The sequence below is a fragment of the Manacus candei genome, unplaced genomic scaffold (genome assembly GCF_025592945.1).
Source record: "Manacus candei isolate 608988 ecotype Guabito, Panama unplaced genomic scaffold, ASM2559294v1 h1tg000034l, whole genome shotgun sequence".
Taxonomy (NCBI): Eukaryota; Metazoa; Chordata; class Aves; order Passeriformes; family Pipridae; genus Manacus; species Manacus candei.
The window spans coordinates 16,086,707-16,102,709 of record NW_026138082.1 but is presented as its reverse complement, the minus strand read 5'-3'; the positions used below and the strand labels follow the sequence as shown (position 1 = coordinate 16,102,709).

General features: G+C 43.1%; 1 protein-coding gene across 2 annotated transcripts in view; it reads left to right on the top strand.

Moving 5' to 3' along the window:
• LIN28B (lin-28 homolog B) overlaps positions 1–5,913 on the top strand; it is a 98,460-nt gene extending 92,547 nt beyond the window's left edge. For both annotated transcript variants that reach the window (XM_051792432.1, XM_051792433.1), the window contains one exon: positions 869–5,913. In XM_051792432.1, coding sequence (XP_051648392.1) covers positions 869–1,238 — 370 coding nt within the window. In that variant the 3' untranslated portion in view covers positions 1,239–5,913. The remainder of the gene's footprint in view (positions 1–868) is intronic.
• The last annotated feature ends 10,090 nt before the right edge of the window (positions 5,914–16,003 follow it).

Here is a 16,003-nt window from a genome sequence, read left to right as displayed (position 1 = left end):
ATTCAATAAGGAATAGCTGGAGATTTCTTCAGGACTCCCCTGCCTTACAAGGTTAATAGAAGAGTCTTTGTGGGTTTCAGCCATGTTTGAGAAGTGCGGCTGAAGGAGGCTCTGCACCCCTCGGCTCCTGGGCAGCGCATCCCCTGGAAAATTGGCACCCCGGGTCACAACCGTGTGGCTTGGGAGTTTTGAGAGAAAACAAACAAACGCTGTTTTATGACTCTTGCCAGGGCTTTGCTGATTTTGTTTTGAATTGAAACCGTAAATGCCATTACAGACCCCCTGCCCCCGACTGTAAAGTTTTGGGCCAGAGCCTCGCCTGGCCGTGCCTTGGCTGAGCCAGAGGAGGCGAGGTGCCGGGCCCTCGGACAGAGCCAGAGCCGGGCTCGTGGCAGGGCACCGCGGCCCTCCTCTAGTTTGGGATTCCCTGGCCGAAAGCACCGTGTCCATCGGGAGCCTGAGCATCTCCGCGCGGCGCGTTTCGCTGTGGCGCGGCCCGGGAGCGGGGCTGGCGCTGGTGCCGCCGCTCCGCGCCCCGCGGCGTTCGCTCCGCGCCCCGCGGCGTTCGCTCCGCGCCCCGCGGCGTTCGCTCCGCGCCCCGCGGCGTTCGCTCCGCGCCCCGCGGCGTTCGCTCCGCGCCCCGCGGCGTTCGCTCCGCGCCCCGCGGCGTTCGCTCCGGCAGCGCTGGAACACCGAACTCGCCGCCCCTCGGTGCTGCAAGTACCGCGGCGAGCAGGGACAGTGGGGCGGCGATGGCTGGAGATCTGGTGCCCTCTAGTGGGGCCGGAGCCTACTCCCGTAGAAAACCTTCCCGCTTGACGCTGCGTTGCATAACTCTCTCTCTCTCTCTCTCTCTCTTTCATTTTAGATGCTACAACTGTGGTGGCCTCGACCACCACGCTAAAGAATGTAGTCTACCTCCGCAGCCAAAGAAGTGCCATTACTGTCAGAGCATCATGCACATGGTGGCTAACTGCCCCCATAAAACTGTCTCACAGCAGCCCACTAGTTCTCAGGGAAGACACGAAGCTGAACCGCAGCCTTCCACTTCTGCCTTCCTGAGAGAAGGGGGAGGAATGCACGGCTACTCGTCTCCATCATACTCTCAGGAAGGCAGGTTGGAGGTCTTGGAGCGCTCAGGCAGGTCACCACAGGAAGCTTCGTCAAGTAAGTTGTCTGCATCGCCTGAAGAACCAAACAGAAAGGGGCCTTCTGTTCAGAAAAGGAAAAAAACTTAATACATTTGTCATAATGTTCCATTTTCTTTACCCTCTTGGGATGTCTACCTCATGCAAGTACAGGGGAAATAATTACATTATCGGTAGCTGACCTGGAATTTTAACTACTGTTGAGTAACTGTGAATATTTTTTTTCTTTTATAGACAAATCACTCCAAGCAAAACACATTTGAGCAGGGTGCATTATGTTTTACCGTCTGTATGTGTGTATGAGTGTGCATGTGTGTGTGTGTATGTGTACATACCTATAAATATATATTTTTCCATCAGACCATTCTCCAACTCCCACAGGACATTACTGTGAAGCAATAGGCACAGTATCCACAAACGTTCCTGAACTCATTCCTAGAACCTGTTTCCAAACATGTTCAAAAAACAAACAAGAAAACCCAAAAAAATCTCACTCAGAAATAAACCAAACCTGATAAACCACACCCAGAACTGAGACTGTTACTTCTCTTGTAAATGAAAGGATACTTTCATATTTTAAAGCTGCCATATGGTACTAAAGATACTAAGACATCCCCCATGCCATCAATTTGAGTTATTTTCTTTTTATCTCCACAAAGCATCAAAACCCCTCTCCATGCCGGTGCAGGGCAGTGTCATGACTCAACATGGCTCTCATTGCCACCACCGGTTGTTGGTGAGGGGTTTAAAACTCCAGAAGAGACAATGAATGTGTAGTTTCTGTGCTGGTTTCTCAAAACGTTTTGTTAAATTAATGTGGTTGTAACTGTAATTTAGATGTCTGTTGTGTAGGGGAGAATGTATAAGTTGTTACCAAACAGACCCTTTTGAGTGGTATCAGGATACCATCCTGTTTAGCCCTTTGTATTCTGTGAACATTTAGGGGACCTTGGTGGCAGTAGTAGCAGCAGCAGCAGCAATTTCTCTTGATCCCAAGTAGTACCCCTCAGCTTGAAGGGTCTTCTCCCTTGTTTTTTGCTGAAATGCCATGGAGAGAACTCCCTAGGGATTTTTGTTGTTGTTGTCTGTTTGAGTTTTAAACAAAACAAAATACAAAGTTAATGAGATCCTGGGCTAAATAGTTTCTTAAGAAGAAAGGTTGATGGGTACTTAGATCAGGATGTTTGGGATTGCTCGGTCAGCCTTCCTTGCTGATGATACAGCATGTGTGCAGACCAGGCTGAGTGAAGGGACCTGCACATTTTTCAGAAGCCCTGGGCATCATCTGCTTCTTGTGAACTGGAGGCTGTTGTTGACCAGCCTTTGTCCACAGTGCACTAGGACCACACACTTCTGTGTTAAAGAGGAGAAAGATTGGTGGCCTTAGAGTGAGACTCCCTGGGCTGCAGGCCTTGCTCGGGGTTAATAGAATTGGAGCCTATCAAAACTTCAAGTCGCTTTCCATTTGTAACTTCTGAATTACCAAGTCATACGTAAGATAACGTACTCTGACAAATCCCATTGTGGATGTAAGTTAATTAGAGAAACCTGTATAATCCTTAACATTGGCAATAAACACAGGCTGTTAAAGCTTGAAAGTGTCGGGTAGGTTTAAGCTCGGATAATCAAACTAAAGAAACAGCCTGCATGAAAGGCTGCAGTGAGCCAAAGTCCCACCCGTGGTAACTCTTTTGCAGCTGATAGTTACAACAGGTATGCAGCTGGCTCATTACGTGGCTTTCCCCTTCCCACTTGTCCTGCCAGATGAGACTTTTACTGGTGCTGCTGCTGCTTCAGTAAAGAGGTAGTAATCAAACGCCTCAGTGAAGGGCACAATTTCAAGAGAATTATTTTGTGTGAATTCCTTGCCAGTGTTTGTGAGAATCTTGAGGTTTATACTGAAGTTCTCAGTATGCTAATGCAAAGCTTACCTTTGACGATATTGAATGTGATATATCTATAGAGAACTTCCTTGCCTTACGTAAGGATAGTAAACTTATTTAAATTATGTAGACAAATCAAAGTGGCATTGCTTAACCTTCTAGTTGGTGTAAAAACCAGGTTAAACAGCAAAGATGCAAAACTTAGGTCACTTTGAAATTCTAAACCAAAGTTCCTTATAGAAATAGGCAGTTGTGGATTTGAAAACTGGTCATTCCCTGTTTATATGTAAGAAGTTCAGAGCTGTGATAAGGAAATATTTTCAACATGCAGATTGTTATCGGTGCTGTTTAAAATCACTGTGCACACCAAAGTCAGACTGAACTGCTAAGAGCACATACCAAACCCTATCTTATTATTAAAAGCTTGAGGTTTTATTTTTATATATTAAAATGTTATCACTGTTACATAACATACTCAGGACAAAGAACTTTGCTCAGGGAATATACCATGTAATATTGTTTTTTCTTTACAGAATAGTCTACAGACCTGCTTGCTCAGAACAAACCAAATAGTCTTATACTTTTTTATCTCTATATAAGTATTATGTACTGATATTAGTAACTACCTCTGAGTTGACATAGACCTACGTTTCTGATAATCAGATCTCAACATTTTGTATTATAAGTTCCTGTGAAATGATAAAGTGGTATTCTGTACTGGTTGTTTATGTGAGCATCTGTGTCTTTACATTCACAGGGTCTGAGTTTTCAGATATGCTGGGCAACCACAGCTCCCACTGACTTTCAGTCGGAGTTACTGGTGCTTAGCTTTTCTAGGAGGGGAGGGATGTAGGACGGAAGGGTGGAGGGGGAAGAATAAAAACACTGAAACATCAAACCTACTTATTTACATAGGTGACAATAAAATTATTTTTCTGTTTACAGCAAAAGGCTACCTCATATTTACTGCATAAACACACCTTTGTGCTGCTCTAGCCTTAAAGGTGGCTGTTGATCTATGGTACATACTTTTTATCTGTACTAAATATGTAACTGTTAGTTCACCACTGCAGACATTATGGCAAATACTTGTTTAAGATGAAGCATCCATTTGAAATTATGAGACATTTCCAAACATTTCTTTGACAGTTTTTATTTTTCTATCTAGAGGATTATGGGCACTGTTCACAAAAATAAATATAGCTCCAGAAGAGACAAAAATGTACATGCATTAAGTTAAACATATATAGCAGCATAAGCTGCAGCAGGGAACTACTTAGCACTGGGCTGCAGTAGGAAAAAATCTAGTTATACTCCTTCAATAGGCTGATCCAAATAAGCAAAAAACCTTTTAAAGGAGGAGGAACAGACTAAGTTTAGGGTTCTTCCTTCATGTCTAAGGACAAAATTAATATTCTGCAGCGTTTGCTCAGGCTAGATTTCCCCCTATTCACCAGCTTGTCCTTGCCAGAATGCTTCACAATAAAACTCGTTAGAGTAGAAATAGTTCAAATATCTGCTTAGAGAGATGTATTTTTCTCCTAACAATAGTGGAGATAAGGTTAAACCCGGAGCAAGAATCTCTCTCCCTCCCATTTCCCCACCCCAGAGTACTCAATTTAATTGTAAGAGACACTGTGAGGTATTTTTTACTCTTCCCCAAGGAAAGGTCATGATATTTAATTACATGCTACAAAAGTTAGGCCATGAGGAAGACTTATATTTGGAGAAAGAGCCAAATAACTTTTTGCTGCAATTAATGGTAAATCTGGCATGGTAATACCATTTGCAATATTTTGCTTTTAGCCAGCTTTCAGGGAGTGCCAAACACCACATTTGGATCCTACAGCTTCCCTTTGCAGGCCACCTTTTTCAGCCATTTTATTCTATACCAGTGTTATCCTGGAGTTCCTTATTGGTCATACTTAGTTTTGTTAATAGAGCCCCATAAAAAAAAAAGTGCTTATAGATCTTGTAACATTCTTTGTAAGAAGAATTATAAAAGAACATGGGAAATCTCATTGAGTCTTAAATTTAATTTAATTAATTTATCTGTAAGAAATGTTTATCATAAAAAATATATATGTATTCCCCGGTGTTAGATATAAAAGTAATTGGGAAGATATGTACATGTGCAGATGCACTGATTTTAATTTTCTAGAAGTCTTAATGAGATTTGAGTATTGCTTTAGGAACAAGAAGAGCCTTGTTAAATGCATCGGTCTTATTTTGCTTAGTATATCAACAGCCTCTTCTTTAAGATCCGGTGGTTGTGTTACCCCTGTTACAACTGTAGAGGTTGATCTATGAACACATGCTTCTTTTTTTTCTGTATAAACCGGAGCTGTATATTAGCAGCTGTGGCAGTGTTTTTCTGAGAATGTTGAAGAGTAGCAAGGTATTTGCTACCATTGTCATTGAACGAAATGCATGAGCAACCATCTTTACAAAGGATAATGGTTTTGACTACCTCTTGAATTACTAAGTTAAGCAACAACTGTCTGACAAACATCACCAGACTGGCTTAAACTAGTATGTGTTGCTTGTGGTAATAATAAAAATAACCATACTAGAGACCAAAGTGAACACTGATTTCTGTATGTCTTTAATACTGTGTCTTATCTAGTGTTTTTAAATTATCTTCTGTAGTATAGATTACCTCATTGTCCATTTTGACTTGTATGTTGTTTACAAGGTGAAATAAAAGAAAAATCACTTGAATTTTGTGTTTTAAGAAAAAGACCGCGAGTTGAAGTTTTGAAGATCATTTCACCTGTTTACTGTCTTGAGGGACTAAAGCACTGATTGCCTTTCTACATATCATGTATTTTATATTCTCATTTCATGCCTAATGTCTTTTTTTTCCTGTCAGTCATGGATATTGTGAGGTTTAAAAGATTTACTTGATTAAAAATAAAACATATAACGTTGGCATTTACAATGAGCCTTTGAGATTTGCTTTATTTGCATGGTAAAAACACACTGCACAGCCACTGGGCAATTTTCATTTGCACCTATGCTCACTTAGTTTTGGGATATTGCCTTCAGAAAATATAATTTTAGCTATATAAGCTATTGTTGGGAGGAGGGAGGAATAAATGATTAATGCATATGTGGATCATACTAACAGTGCTGCAGCAATTGCACCCCAGACTCCATTCAGCTATCGAAATTAAACTGCAAAATTATAGCTTTTGGTACTATGAGAATACACTGGTCATTAAAGCTATCAGGCATTTGGCTTATTTATTCTCTGGGATGAAAAGCTTCTGGTGTTTTAAGCCTCATCCCATTTTAATTACTTCTTCCATAATCTGTAAGCTTGTACATACCTATTTCATGCTAATTTAAAATGAATTGGTGTTTCTTTTTTAGATAGGAAAGTGCTGTCATTTTTCATTATCTGGAAATTCCTTCTCTAAATTACATAAAGTCTATTAGTGAGTTGGATAGCAATAGCTCATCATTCTGTATTAAAATATTTAAGGGCTTGTGTATGCCAGCTCCAGTGCTTCTGTTTCTACACATGTAGGTGATTAATAGCAAAATTTAACAGTCTCTGCTAAATACAGGGCAGAAAATATTTTTTTCTATTTCTGCAAACACCTGCTTGAAAGGGTTACCATCTACTACTCTTCTAGTCATGAAACACTTCCATTTACTTCCCCTCACCTCACCCCTCTAATTCTTGGCCCCAAAAAAGAGTGAGCTGTGAAGATGTGTCCAATCACATCCAGTCATGTCTGCACACACCCCCCCCCAACCTGTGGCCAAATGGTTTCGTCACTTTCCTGGAATGTGGGAAGAGGTAATTCAATCCCCTTGGTTAAGATCCCCCACGTGTCCCACTTCTTGAGTCAGTCACGAGCAGCGAGGCTATCCTTAAAACATCTGATGAGTGTGTTCTCTGAAGAACACAGTTCACACCATGTTGTTACATGTGCTCCTGGCCGGCCTGACCCCGGTGCTTCAGGGAATGGGAAGGGACTCCTTATGCATGCCACCATCCCACTCCTAGAGCACCCTACAAGATGACACAGGCAGGAGCAAGCCACCTCGGGGAGCAGTGAGCAGCTCTGGCTGTGCTCAAATGTAAGAAGCCCTTGGTACAAGTGAAATGGAGAAACTTCCTCTCCAGCAATATCTAATGCTGACTGAAACCAAAGCACCTGGAAGAGCAGCAACACCTAGTTCTTCCCACCTTGTCTCCCACATGTGCAGGCCTCCCTCCCAGAGCCACTAGAAGTCAGCAGTCTTTATCCTTTCAGCAGCTCCCCCAGGACAGTTCAGAATACTGTCTTCATGTTATAGCCAGGAAGTATTGTCCTGTGCATTAGGCAAAGGCAGATCAGCAGCAGTACCTAAATCCACTGCTACAAGCCAAGGCCTCCTAACCTTGCAGAGAAGTTGTCACTGCCATGTGGCATTAACAACAACATTGATTCATGCCAACAAGAAAAAATCCTTGGGTTGAAACTTCCAAATGAGTCAACAGAGTAACATCAGAATCACAGCAGCCTTTTGAAATAGTAATAAAAGCAGTGTGTTCATTTTCAGGGTCTTGGGATGCATGCTTCCAAGCTGTTTCCAGCCTTTCTGTAATCCTAAGTGCCAAAACAAATGCAGCCATTTTTGGAAGAATTGTTTTTTGCAATCTGTTTGGACCAGGAGCATACTTTACACAAGTTTACACAAACCAGTCATTTCAAAATTACTCATAATTTATGAAAGACTCTGTGCCTATCTCTTTCGCTCCACACCAGTCCACTTTTCCCTGATAATAAAAATATCCCAGATGCAAATAATTTCGTGTACTTTCAAGTTGTTTACATAATTAGCATTCTCATTTCCTGAATAGTTGCATAGGAAGACACTCTGTGGTGGAGAGGATATTCATTCTATGGATGTCCTCCTCTTGTTTACTAGTATAATCTAGATGATGCCCTCATTAATTAAACACCTTTTCAGCAAAGCGCTCTGCTGTTCCCAGTGTCATCTGCTGCCTGCAATGCTGTTGACCTCCAGGACAACCAGTCCCCTCAAGAGCAGGTTACTCTGCACCGGTTATTATTTTTTTACAAGCATTGCCCACTGTATGATTGCAGAAGAGTTGCCACAAGCCCCAGGCACCTTTTCGGGCTGCTGATGCTCAGTTAACATGCAGCTGGTCAATTTTTGTTAGCTGGCTGTTCAATATTTAGCCCCAGGCTTTACTTGCTGCACAACACTTAGCCTAAATACTCAGAGCTGGAGCAGCCAGACAGTTCAAAAAACAACAAAGATGGACTGGTGGTGTTACTCCTGCTGTACCAGCCAGGAGAAGGTGGACTAGGCAGAAAGAATAACAAGTACTGACCTTAGGTATCCATCCAGGTTTAGATGCTTACAACTCATTTATTTCTAAATAATCCAGAATTCAAAGTGAGGAAGTACCAGTTGTTTATCTAGTTTGATCTGCTGCATGGCACAGGCTATTAAATTCAGTGCAGTTACTATAGCATTGAATTTTAGCACTCAGCTTTAACTGGAGCCGTGTTTGCTTGGGTGCTTTAGAGTATATTTTCCACTTGGGCTTCAGATCAGGCCTGACTGCTTTTGAGAAAATAAGAGATGCTCTGCTCCATGACAGCTTGGTTTAATCACCTGCTGCTAACAAGTAGTGCCTCATTTCCAGTTCCACTGGCCTCAACTTCCAGCTCTTTGTCCACTATAGTAAAAAGTCCTGTGTGCACCCGTAAGAAAATTCAACCTCTTTTTTTTTTTTCTTTTTAAAATTATAGACAAGACATATTTTTTGAGCGGGGGAGGGGGGACTGGGGATTTTGTTTTTTTTGTTTTTTAATGTGGAGCTACCTCCTCATCATAATTTTGAGAAACTCTCTACTTGCCTCCTTCACAATTCTTCTTTATGCTGGAATAGCACATCAGCACTGGCTTGAAAATCATCCTTGTTGCACTGCCACAGTCTTGGTCTTCAGTATCCTATATCCTAGAAAACTAGTTCTTTTGTCTTCTTTCCCTTTTAGAAATGTGCTGGATTATCATGCACTAGCTTCTTTAAAGCAATTAGCCAAAAACACCCCACCAAACCCAAACCAAACAAAATAGTAATTAAAAAAGAAAACCAAAACCACTTCACTTTGAGCATCCAAAATGTTTGCAGCAACTAGAAAAAAGTATAGATATCAGAATAATGTATAAGTAAAATTTGGAAGTATTTTGGGAGCTGCCTACGAAAGAAAGCTGAAATGCCGTTTCTCCCCCAAGGCAGCACAGCAAGGGTGGGGGCTTGAAGCACAGCAAGTTCCTTTCCATTCACTCCCCATTTCTTTCATCTCTCCTTGACCTACACTGACAGCTGTGACAAAAAGTCACAGTCAAGCCTGCTGAACCGTAACTTCTTTGGAGTTTCAAGCCTGAGAGTTTCTGAAAAGCAGCTGTCTTGCACAAAGCTGCACAGAGAGGAGCAGAGGCTGCCCCCACAGAGACTCTCTGCTCGGCAGCCACAGCGTGGGAGGGTGAAGGGGACAGGCACAAGCGCCACTCCAGCAGTCCCTGAGCCCTACGATCTGTGCCTCTGTCAGTGAAAGCTAAGGGGAATTAAAGTAAAAAGAACTGCAGGAACAGACATATGGTTTCAGCACCAGGTGATTAAAAAAAAAAAAAAAGAAAAAAAGAAAATTAAAGAAAAAAAAAGAGGGCAAGGTTTTCTAGCCCCTCTGACCCAAGAATATGGAAAATATAGGATTACTGGCAGCTCCTGGAGTTTGAGGATAGCCTATCAGGAGGCTTCAAGGAGCAGCAATAGGCTCAAATCCCCTTCCATCTGTTTCAGTAATGCTCCATTTTCAGACCAGGGACTGCAGTTTGCTTCTCCAAATGGCTCATGAAGAAGTGATAGCCCTGAGTCGACCTGAATACTAAAAGCTACAGCCTTTCTCCCCTGCCAGTACTGGGTTTGCGTGGCAAGGTTTAGGTTGGGGGTGGTAAGGGAGCAGTTTACACAGGTGGCTTCTGTGAGGAACTGCTAGAAGCTTCCCCCATGACTGACAGAGCCAAGGTCAGTGAAAAAGGAGGGGGAGGAGGTGGTCCAGGCACCAGAGATTCACCTACAGCCCATGGTGAAGACCACAGTGAGGCAGGCTGTGCCCTTACAGGAGGTCCATGGTGGAGCAGAGATCTACCTGCAGCCCATGGAGGACCCCATGCCAAAGCAGGTGGATTCCCAAGGGAGGCTGTGACCCCATGAGAAGCCCACACTGGAGAAGGCTTCTGGCAGGACCTGTGATCCTGTGGAGAGAGGAGCCAACTCTGGAGCAGATTTGCTGGCAGGAATTGTGACCTCGTGGGGGACCCAGGCTGGAGCAGTCTGTTCCTGAAGTTTGCATGCCATGGAAGGGATGCACACTGGAGCAGTTCATGAAAAACTGCAGCCTGTGGGAACGACTCATTTCACTGGAGAAGTTTGTGAAGGACTCTCTCCTGTGGGAGAGACCCATGCTGGAGCAGGGGAAGAGTGTGAGGATTCCTCCCCCCGAGGAGGAAGGAGCAGCAGAAACAACCTGTGATGAACTGACCACAGTCCCCATTCCCCATCCCCCTGCATCACTGGTGGGGAAGAGGTAGAGATTTTGGGGAAAAAATTAAGCCCAGAAAAAGGGGTGGGGGGAAGGTGTTTTTAGGATTTAGTTTTATTTCTTACGAACCTACTGTGATTTGACTGGCAATAAATTACACTACTTTCCCCAAGCTTAGTCTGTTTTGCCTGTGACAGTGACTGGTGAGTGATCTCTCCCTGTCCTTACCTTGAACCACACACAAGCCTTTCATTACATTCTCCCTCCCCTGTCCAGCTGAGGAGAGGAGTGGGACAGCAGCTTTGGTGGGCACCTGGCATCTAGCTAGGGTCAGCCCACGACACTGCCCAAAGTCAAGAGAGGCTAAGAACATTTCACCTTGAGCCAGTACTACTGAGAAACAGCCACCTCTACAGAATACTCCTCCTCTGGGTGCTGCACTCTACGTAAGAGCTCACCAGCTGGATGAAGGCCATACATTGCAAAGAGAAAGGTAAAAACTTGTTCCTAAAACCTCACACAGATTCCAGAAAACAGCAAGGGAGGGGCTGAAAATCCAGCTGCTAGACCAGATAGCAGCATCTTTACAGGCAGTGATGTAAAACCTCTCTTACTTTGTCTGCTCACAATTTCCTGCTGTGCAAGTTGACAAAGTAGCAAAGGTAGGCCTAGGGATCTTTGCAATTTGGCTGCAAGATCACATTTTCTGAGCATTCTGGCAACTGGTAAGTTTTTGGGGCTTGGAATGACAATACGCTGACCTATCTCTGAGACTTAAAAAGGTATTTTTCTCCACAAGCACAAGAAGTTTTTCAATTCAACATCACTGACAGGGCTTTCCACGGCAGGAATTAGAACTGATTTCCAGGCAAAATTTTTCAGAGAAAAAAGCCTATCTGCCTCTTTTTTCATGGTTACATGGATTTGAAGCACTACAGCAAGGCATAGACACAACAGGAATAGGGAAGGTAATGAAAGAAAACACACCAATCAGCACAGATCTTGAGCCCTTTAGTAGCACAAGGCATTTATTAGCTTGCAGCTAAGACCTATGAGCAGTTGCTAGAAAAACCTTGTCACCTTCATGAGTCACACAGGGACATGCTACACTCACTCAAAATCAAAACAAAATCATCCATTTCCCGGAACACTACCAGCACAAAGCATAAGTGAAGTGACAGGATACAAGAAGAAAGGGCTGATGGAAGAATAAAGAAGGTCAAGAGTCTCTTTCAATTGGTTTCCTCTGGCTACAGAGAGATTTTGGCAGGTCCCAAGAGCCATAGGGCTCCTGGGGTCACCCGGAGCCCCCAGCAGAGCTTCCAAGGCCCGTGCCAGCACCGCCAGAATCCACCCGCACTCATCACCCGGCGTCTCTTAAGTGTCCATCTAACCTATTGCTTATGAGCCTGGCTTTGTCCCCACTGAGTCAAAGGGGGAAGGATTTGGGTCACTGTGAGCTTTTGTTGGAAAGGTTCCCTAAATTAGCTCCTCTATTTGAGATAAAAGAAAGAAAGAGGTCCATCTTTATTTTCCCCATTCACTCACCGTAATTACTCCATCTCATCCCTGTCTGCTATTCACTAGCTCTCAGCAAGGCCCCGGCAGCCAGGTCACAGGTCAGCGTGGAGGACAAGTCCCTGCTTCCCTGAAAAGGATTGAAATGTCTTAAGCACAGCTCCAGCAGCTTCCAGAATGTGCCAATCCCTTCTGAAAGAGCAGGCTTGGTGAACCACACCAGCAGTGACATGGTGAGGAGACCACAGGTCTGGAAATCACTGTTCCTGCACTTAATTCTCTGGTCATCACGTGGTTTGCTCAGGGACTCAGGAGAACAGTTAATATACCCCAGGTCTCTTTATAGCGCGTTGCTTTATTTCTCCAGAATACATAGCAAAGCTATATATAATGTGAATTTTCAGATGTACTCATCTGCCTTGTTTGTATCTTTATTTTTAATTCAATGTCTAATTTTGCTGTTGTTGTTATTAATGGCCAAAGGGCAATTTTTCCTTTTTCTCTAAGGCCTGGGAGACGATCTTACCTGTACATTTAATATTAGAGCTAGTACTTGACACGTGCACAGATGTCTAACAGCCATTCTTCTTATGACACAAGTTCTTCTATTTTGAGTCTTTTACACAGAAAGGATTTCCTGAAATAATTAACTTTAACAATTATAAAAACACTTCGAGTTCCCATATAGCAATAGCTGCACCAGAAGCCAAACCCCAAATTACACTCAGCCAACCAAAAGAATCGTGATTTATTATTCCTGCATTGAGTCACCACCTCTGCATTCTGATACCTGCTATGAAGAACTAGGAAAACCAGATTAGCCATAGAAAGTATTTGTAACAAACTATTGCCAGTTTGGACACAAGTTTGGACACATCAGACTGCTCTCCAGGCCCACAAGTTTGCACACATCAGACTGCTCTCCAGGCCTGTGTTTGCTGAGGCCCCACAGGGTCAAGGCTAATGTCCCTGTAGGATGAGCTCTTACTTTTTACTTCCACACTTCACTTATATTCCAACACAGGCACTGTACTATTTTTCTCTTCTTTCTACTATGTTGTCAGCTTTATCCCTGATGGAAATTGGCGATAGATAAAACAGGATAACTGGTGTTGTTATTACAAGACTCATGTATTTTTGTATCACTCTTCCAGACAGCTCCTCTCCTGAACCACATCCAGAGAGATATTCTCCATTTCAGTTGAAGCTCAGGATGGGATTTGCATTCAGCAGTGAAAATGCCCTAATGAGGCTAAATCTCACCTCTGGTACTTACATCAGTGACCTTCCTCCTCTGAAAGGGAGTCTAAAGCCTCAGTCATGGGTCCAGCCCTGTTCCCCACTCTCAGTACTGATGGGAGGATGGAAAGTGCCCTCAGATGGCATGAAGCTAAAAGGGATGGCTGCAGGCACTTTAGAAGATAGGATTAGAGTAAGAACATATGCATTTAGCAGGGTGGATTTCAATAGTGGCAAGCAGGGTTCAGTACCTTTCCAGAGGACACAGTGTACCTGCAGATTATTTGGCAGCACTGGGATAAAAAAATAGAAAAATTGTGATGGGTCAGCTACTGCATGTGTACCTACAACACGTTTCTGAAAGAAGTTTGTTTGAGAAGACACACATCAAAACATCATAGAAGACAATCTGAGGGAATTCTGGCATCAGTGCCAAGAACCCAGCTGGAGCAGCTTTTCTAGTTGAAGGTACCACACCATAAGGTGACAGCCTCAGATACAACAAATAAATGCAAAATAATGCAGCTGTGGGTATAGGCTGAAAAAAGGAGATGTTGTTGTCTTTCTTTTAACAGCTTCCTTTAGCAGGGAAGGCTGGCTCAAAGGGACTAACAAACAGTTGTTCTGCAAGTCCAAAGAAGAGTGAAAAAAACCCAAACACAAAACCCAGTTTCCTTAGCAGCACTTTTAAGCAGGTCAGCAGCAGGTGAGCACTGAACACCCACCTCTCTGACCTTATGAGAGGGGATTCCTGGGTTGGGCCAGAGAAGCCCAGGAGAAGGAGATTCATCTTTCCCTGCCCCATTCTGAAGGGATAGGGGCCACTGGGGAAGAGAAGAGCTAGATGGAATCTTGAATGCCTTAGGAGTGCCACAGCATTACCTGCCAAAAATGAATCTGCTGCCTCGATGCTAGGCTGCACAGTGTACCAAAACCCTAACAAGACAGGTTTTGATGAGAAATATACCATTTACCTGGCCATGAAAGCAACACTCTGCAAGAGCTCCTCTGCAGACGCTGAAAATTTCTTTAATAACAGCTCAGTAGATATTATCTTTTCCTCTTCACAGTACAAGCCAGAGCTGGGCTTTGATATTAGTGCATTACAGCTACTATACATAGAATTCAGTCAACAGAGCTGGTAAGAAAAACAAAGAGATTGTGAGAAAACACATAAGAAGGTATGTGCATAAGAGGGTTTGATTTTTCAAACTGAAGTTTAGTTTAGTTTAGTGCTGGAAAGTGCCAGATGACAATGTAAATTCTCCAGAAACATTTCTCCCTTTGGAAAAGAAGAATCATTTTTTTTCCTCACTGCAAGAGCCATTAAAACATTTCCCATACTGCTTGTATACATCGTCTCCTTCTTTTTCAGATTGACTCTGTTGGGAATTTCCATTAATTTCAGCAGTCAGCACTTTTTAGTACTTCTAAATGCACTGTAGAGCACGATAAATACGATGCTGGACAAGAGCAGAACTCAGATTAGCTGCTTCAAGACGCAAATAGCTGAGTGATCATTCTTTCCATGACATGATTAAGTGACTGCACAATTGATTTTTTGCCTTGTCTTTCCTCAGGAGGCACCTACCTCAGAGAGGCAGAGAAAGCATCTCCAAGCGGAAGACAAGAGTTGAGAAGAGAGATGGGAGATTTAGTTGTGCTGTTGCCTGTGGTACACTGTTGTAGCTATAGGCTTCTCTAATGGGAAGATCTGTCTGGGGAAGTTGTGCAGGGGCACCTTACAGATCTACCACATAACAGCACAGTTCTGTTCACTTTAGTAGTTTTCCCCAAAAGTCTGTGATCAAAACTATACTTAGGCACCCCAGCCTAGAGCAATGTTGTCTCAATTGCTTACTTTGGGCACCAGGAGACATATCCTAAGCTCATCTGGCTCATCACCAAGCCTGAAGCTTGCGTGGGCTTCCACAGTCTTTGCCATATCAATGTATTTCCAACTGTAATTTTTTTCTTTTTTGTTTCCCCACTGATATCAACAGCATTTGCAAAAAGCATGGGAGGTTTCTCCCCAGCAGAGGCTGCTGTTTGTCTGCATTCTTTAATATGAGCAATTTTTAAGATTGTTTTCCTCTGATGAGCAAAACTGCACAAATTCCAGGGTGCTCTCTCACATAACTTGTCGCTGTTATGTTGACTGACAGTCAATCAGAGCTCATCTGTATTCATACCATCGGGCTGCGCTGGAAGAAACACTTGTGCTGGCTGAGTGCACTCTGGAAGCAGTTTAGGGACAGATTTGGCCTTAATGCAACCTCCAGGTTTACCTTCCCTGACCCTGACAAGGTACCTGTAGCAGAGAAAAGTTTCCAATTCAGTTCTCCTTGTTTCTTCCATTTTTAGGGCAACATTCAGAAAGCAATCAGTTTTTTGAGAGGTTTATGATGAGTGGAGATAACATTTAAAAGCGGTTTCCATCCATTACAATAGTCAACGTAAAAATGAACTGGTTTGAGTGTGTGTGATGTAAAAAACTTGTGGACAAACTGTAATTAACTCCAACTGACAGAAAAATGGGGAAATGTCCACAAAACAATAATGCTGTGATCTTAACATTTACTAATGCCTAAAAAGATGTCTCTAAAGTTCTACCTCTCAGCAGTACAAAGGATTTCTA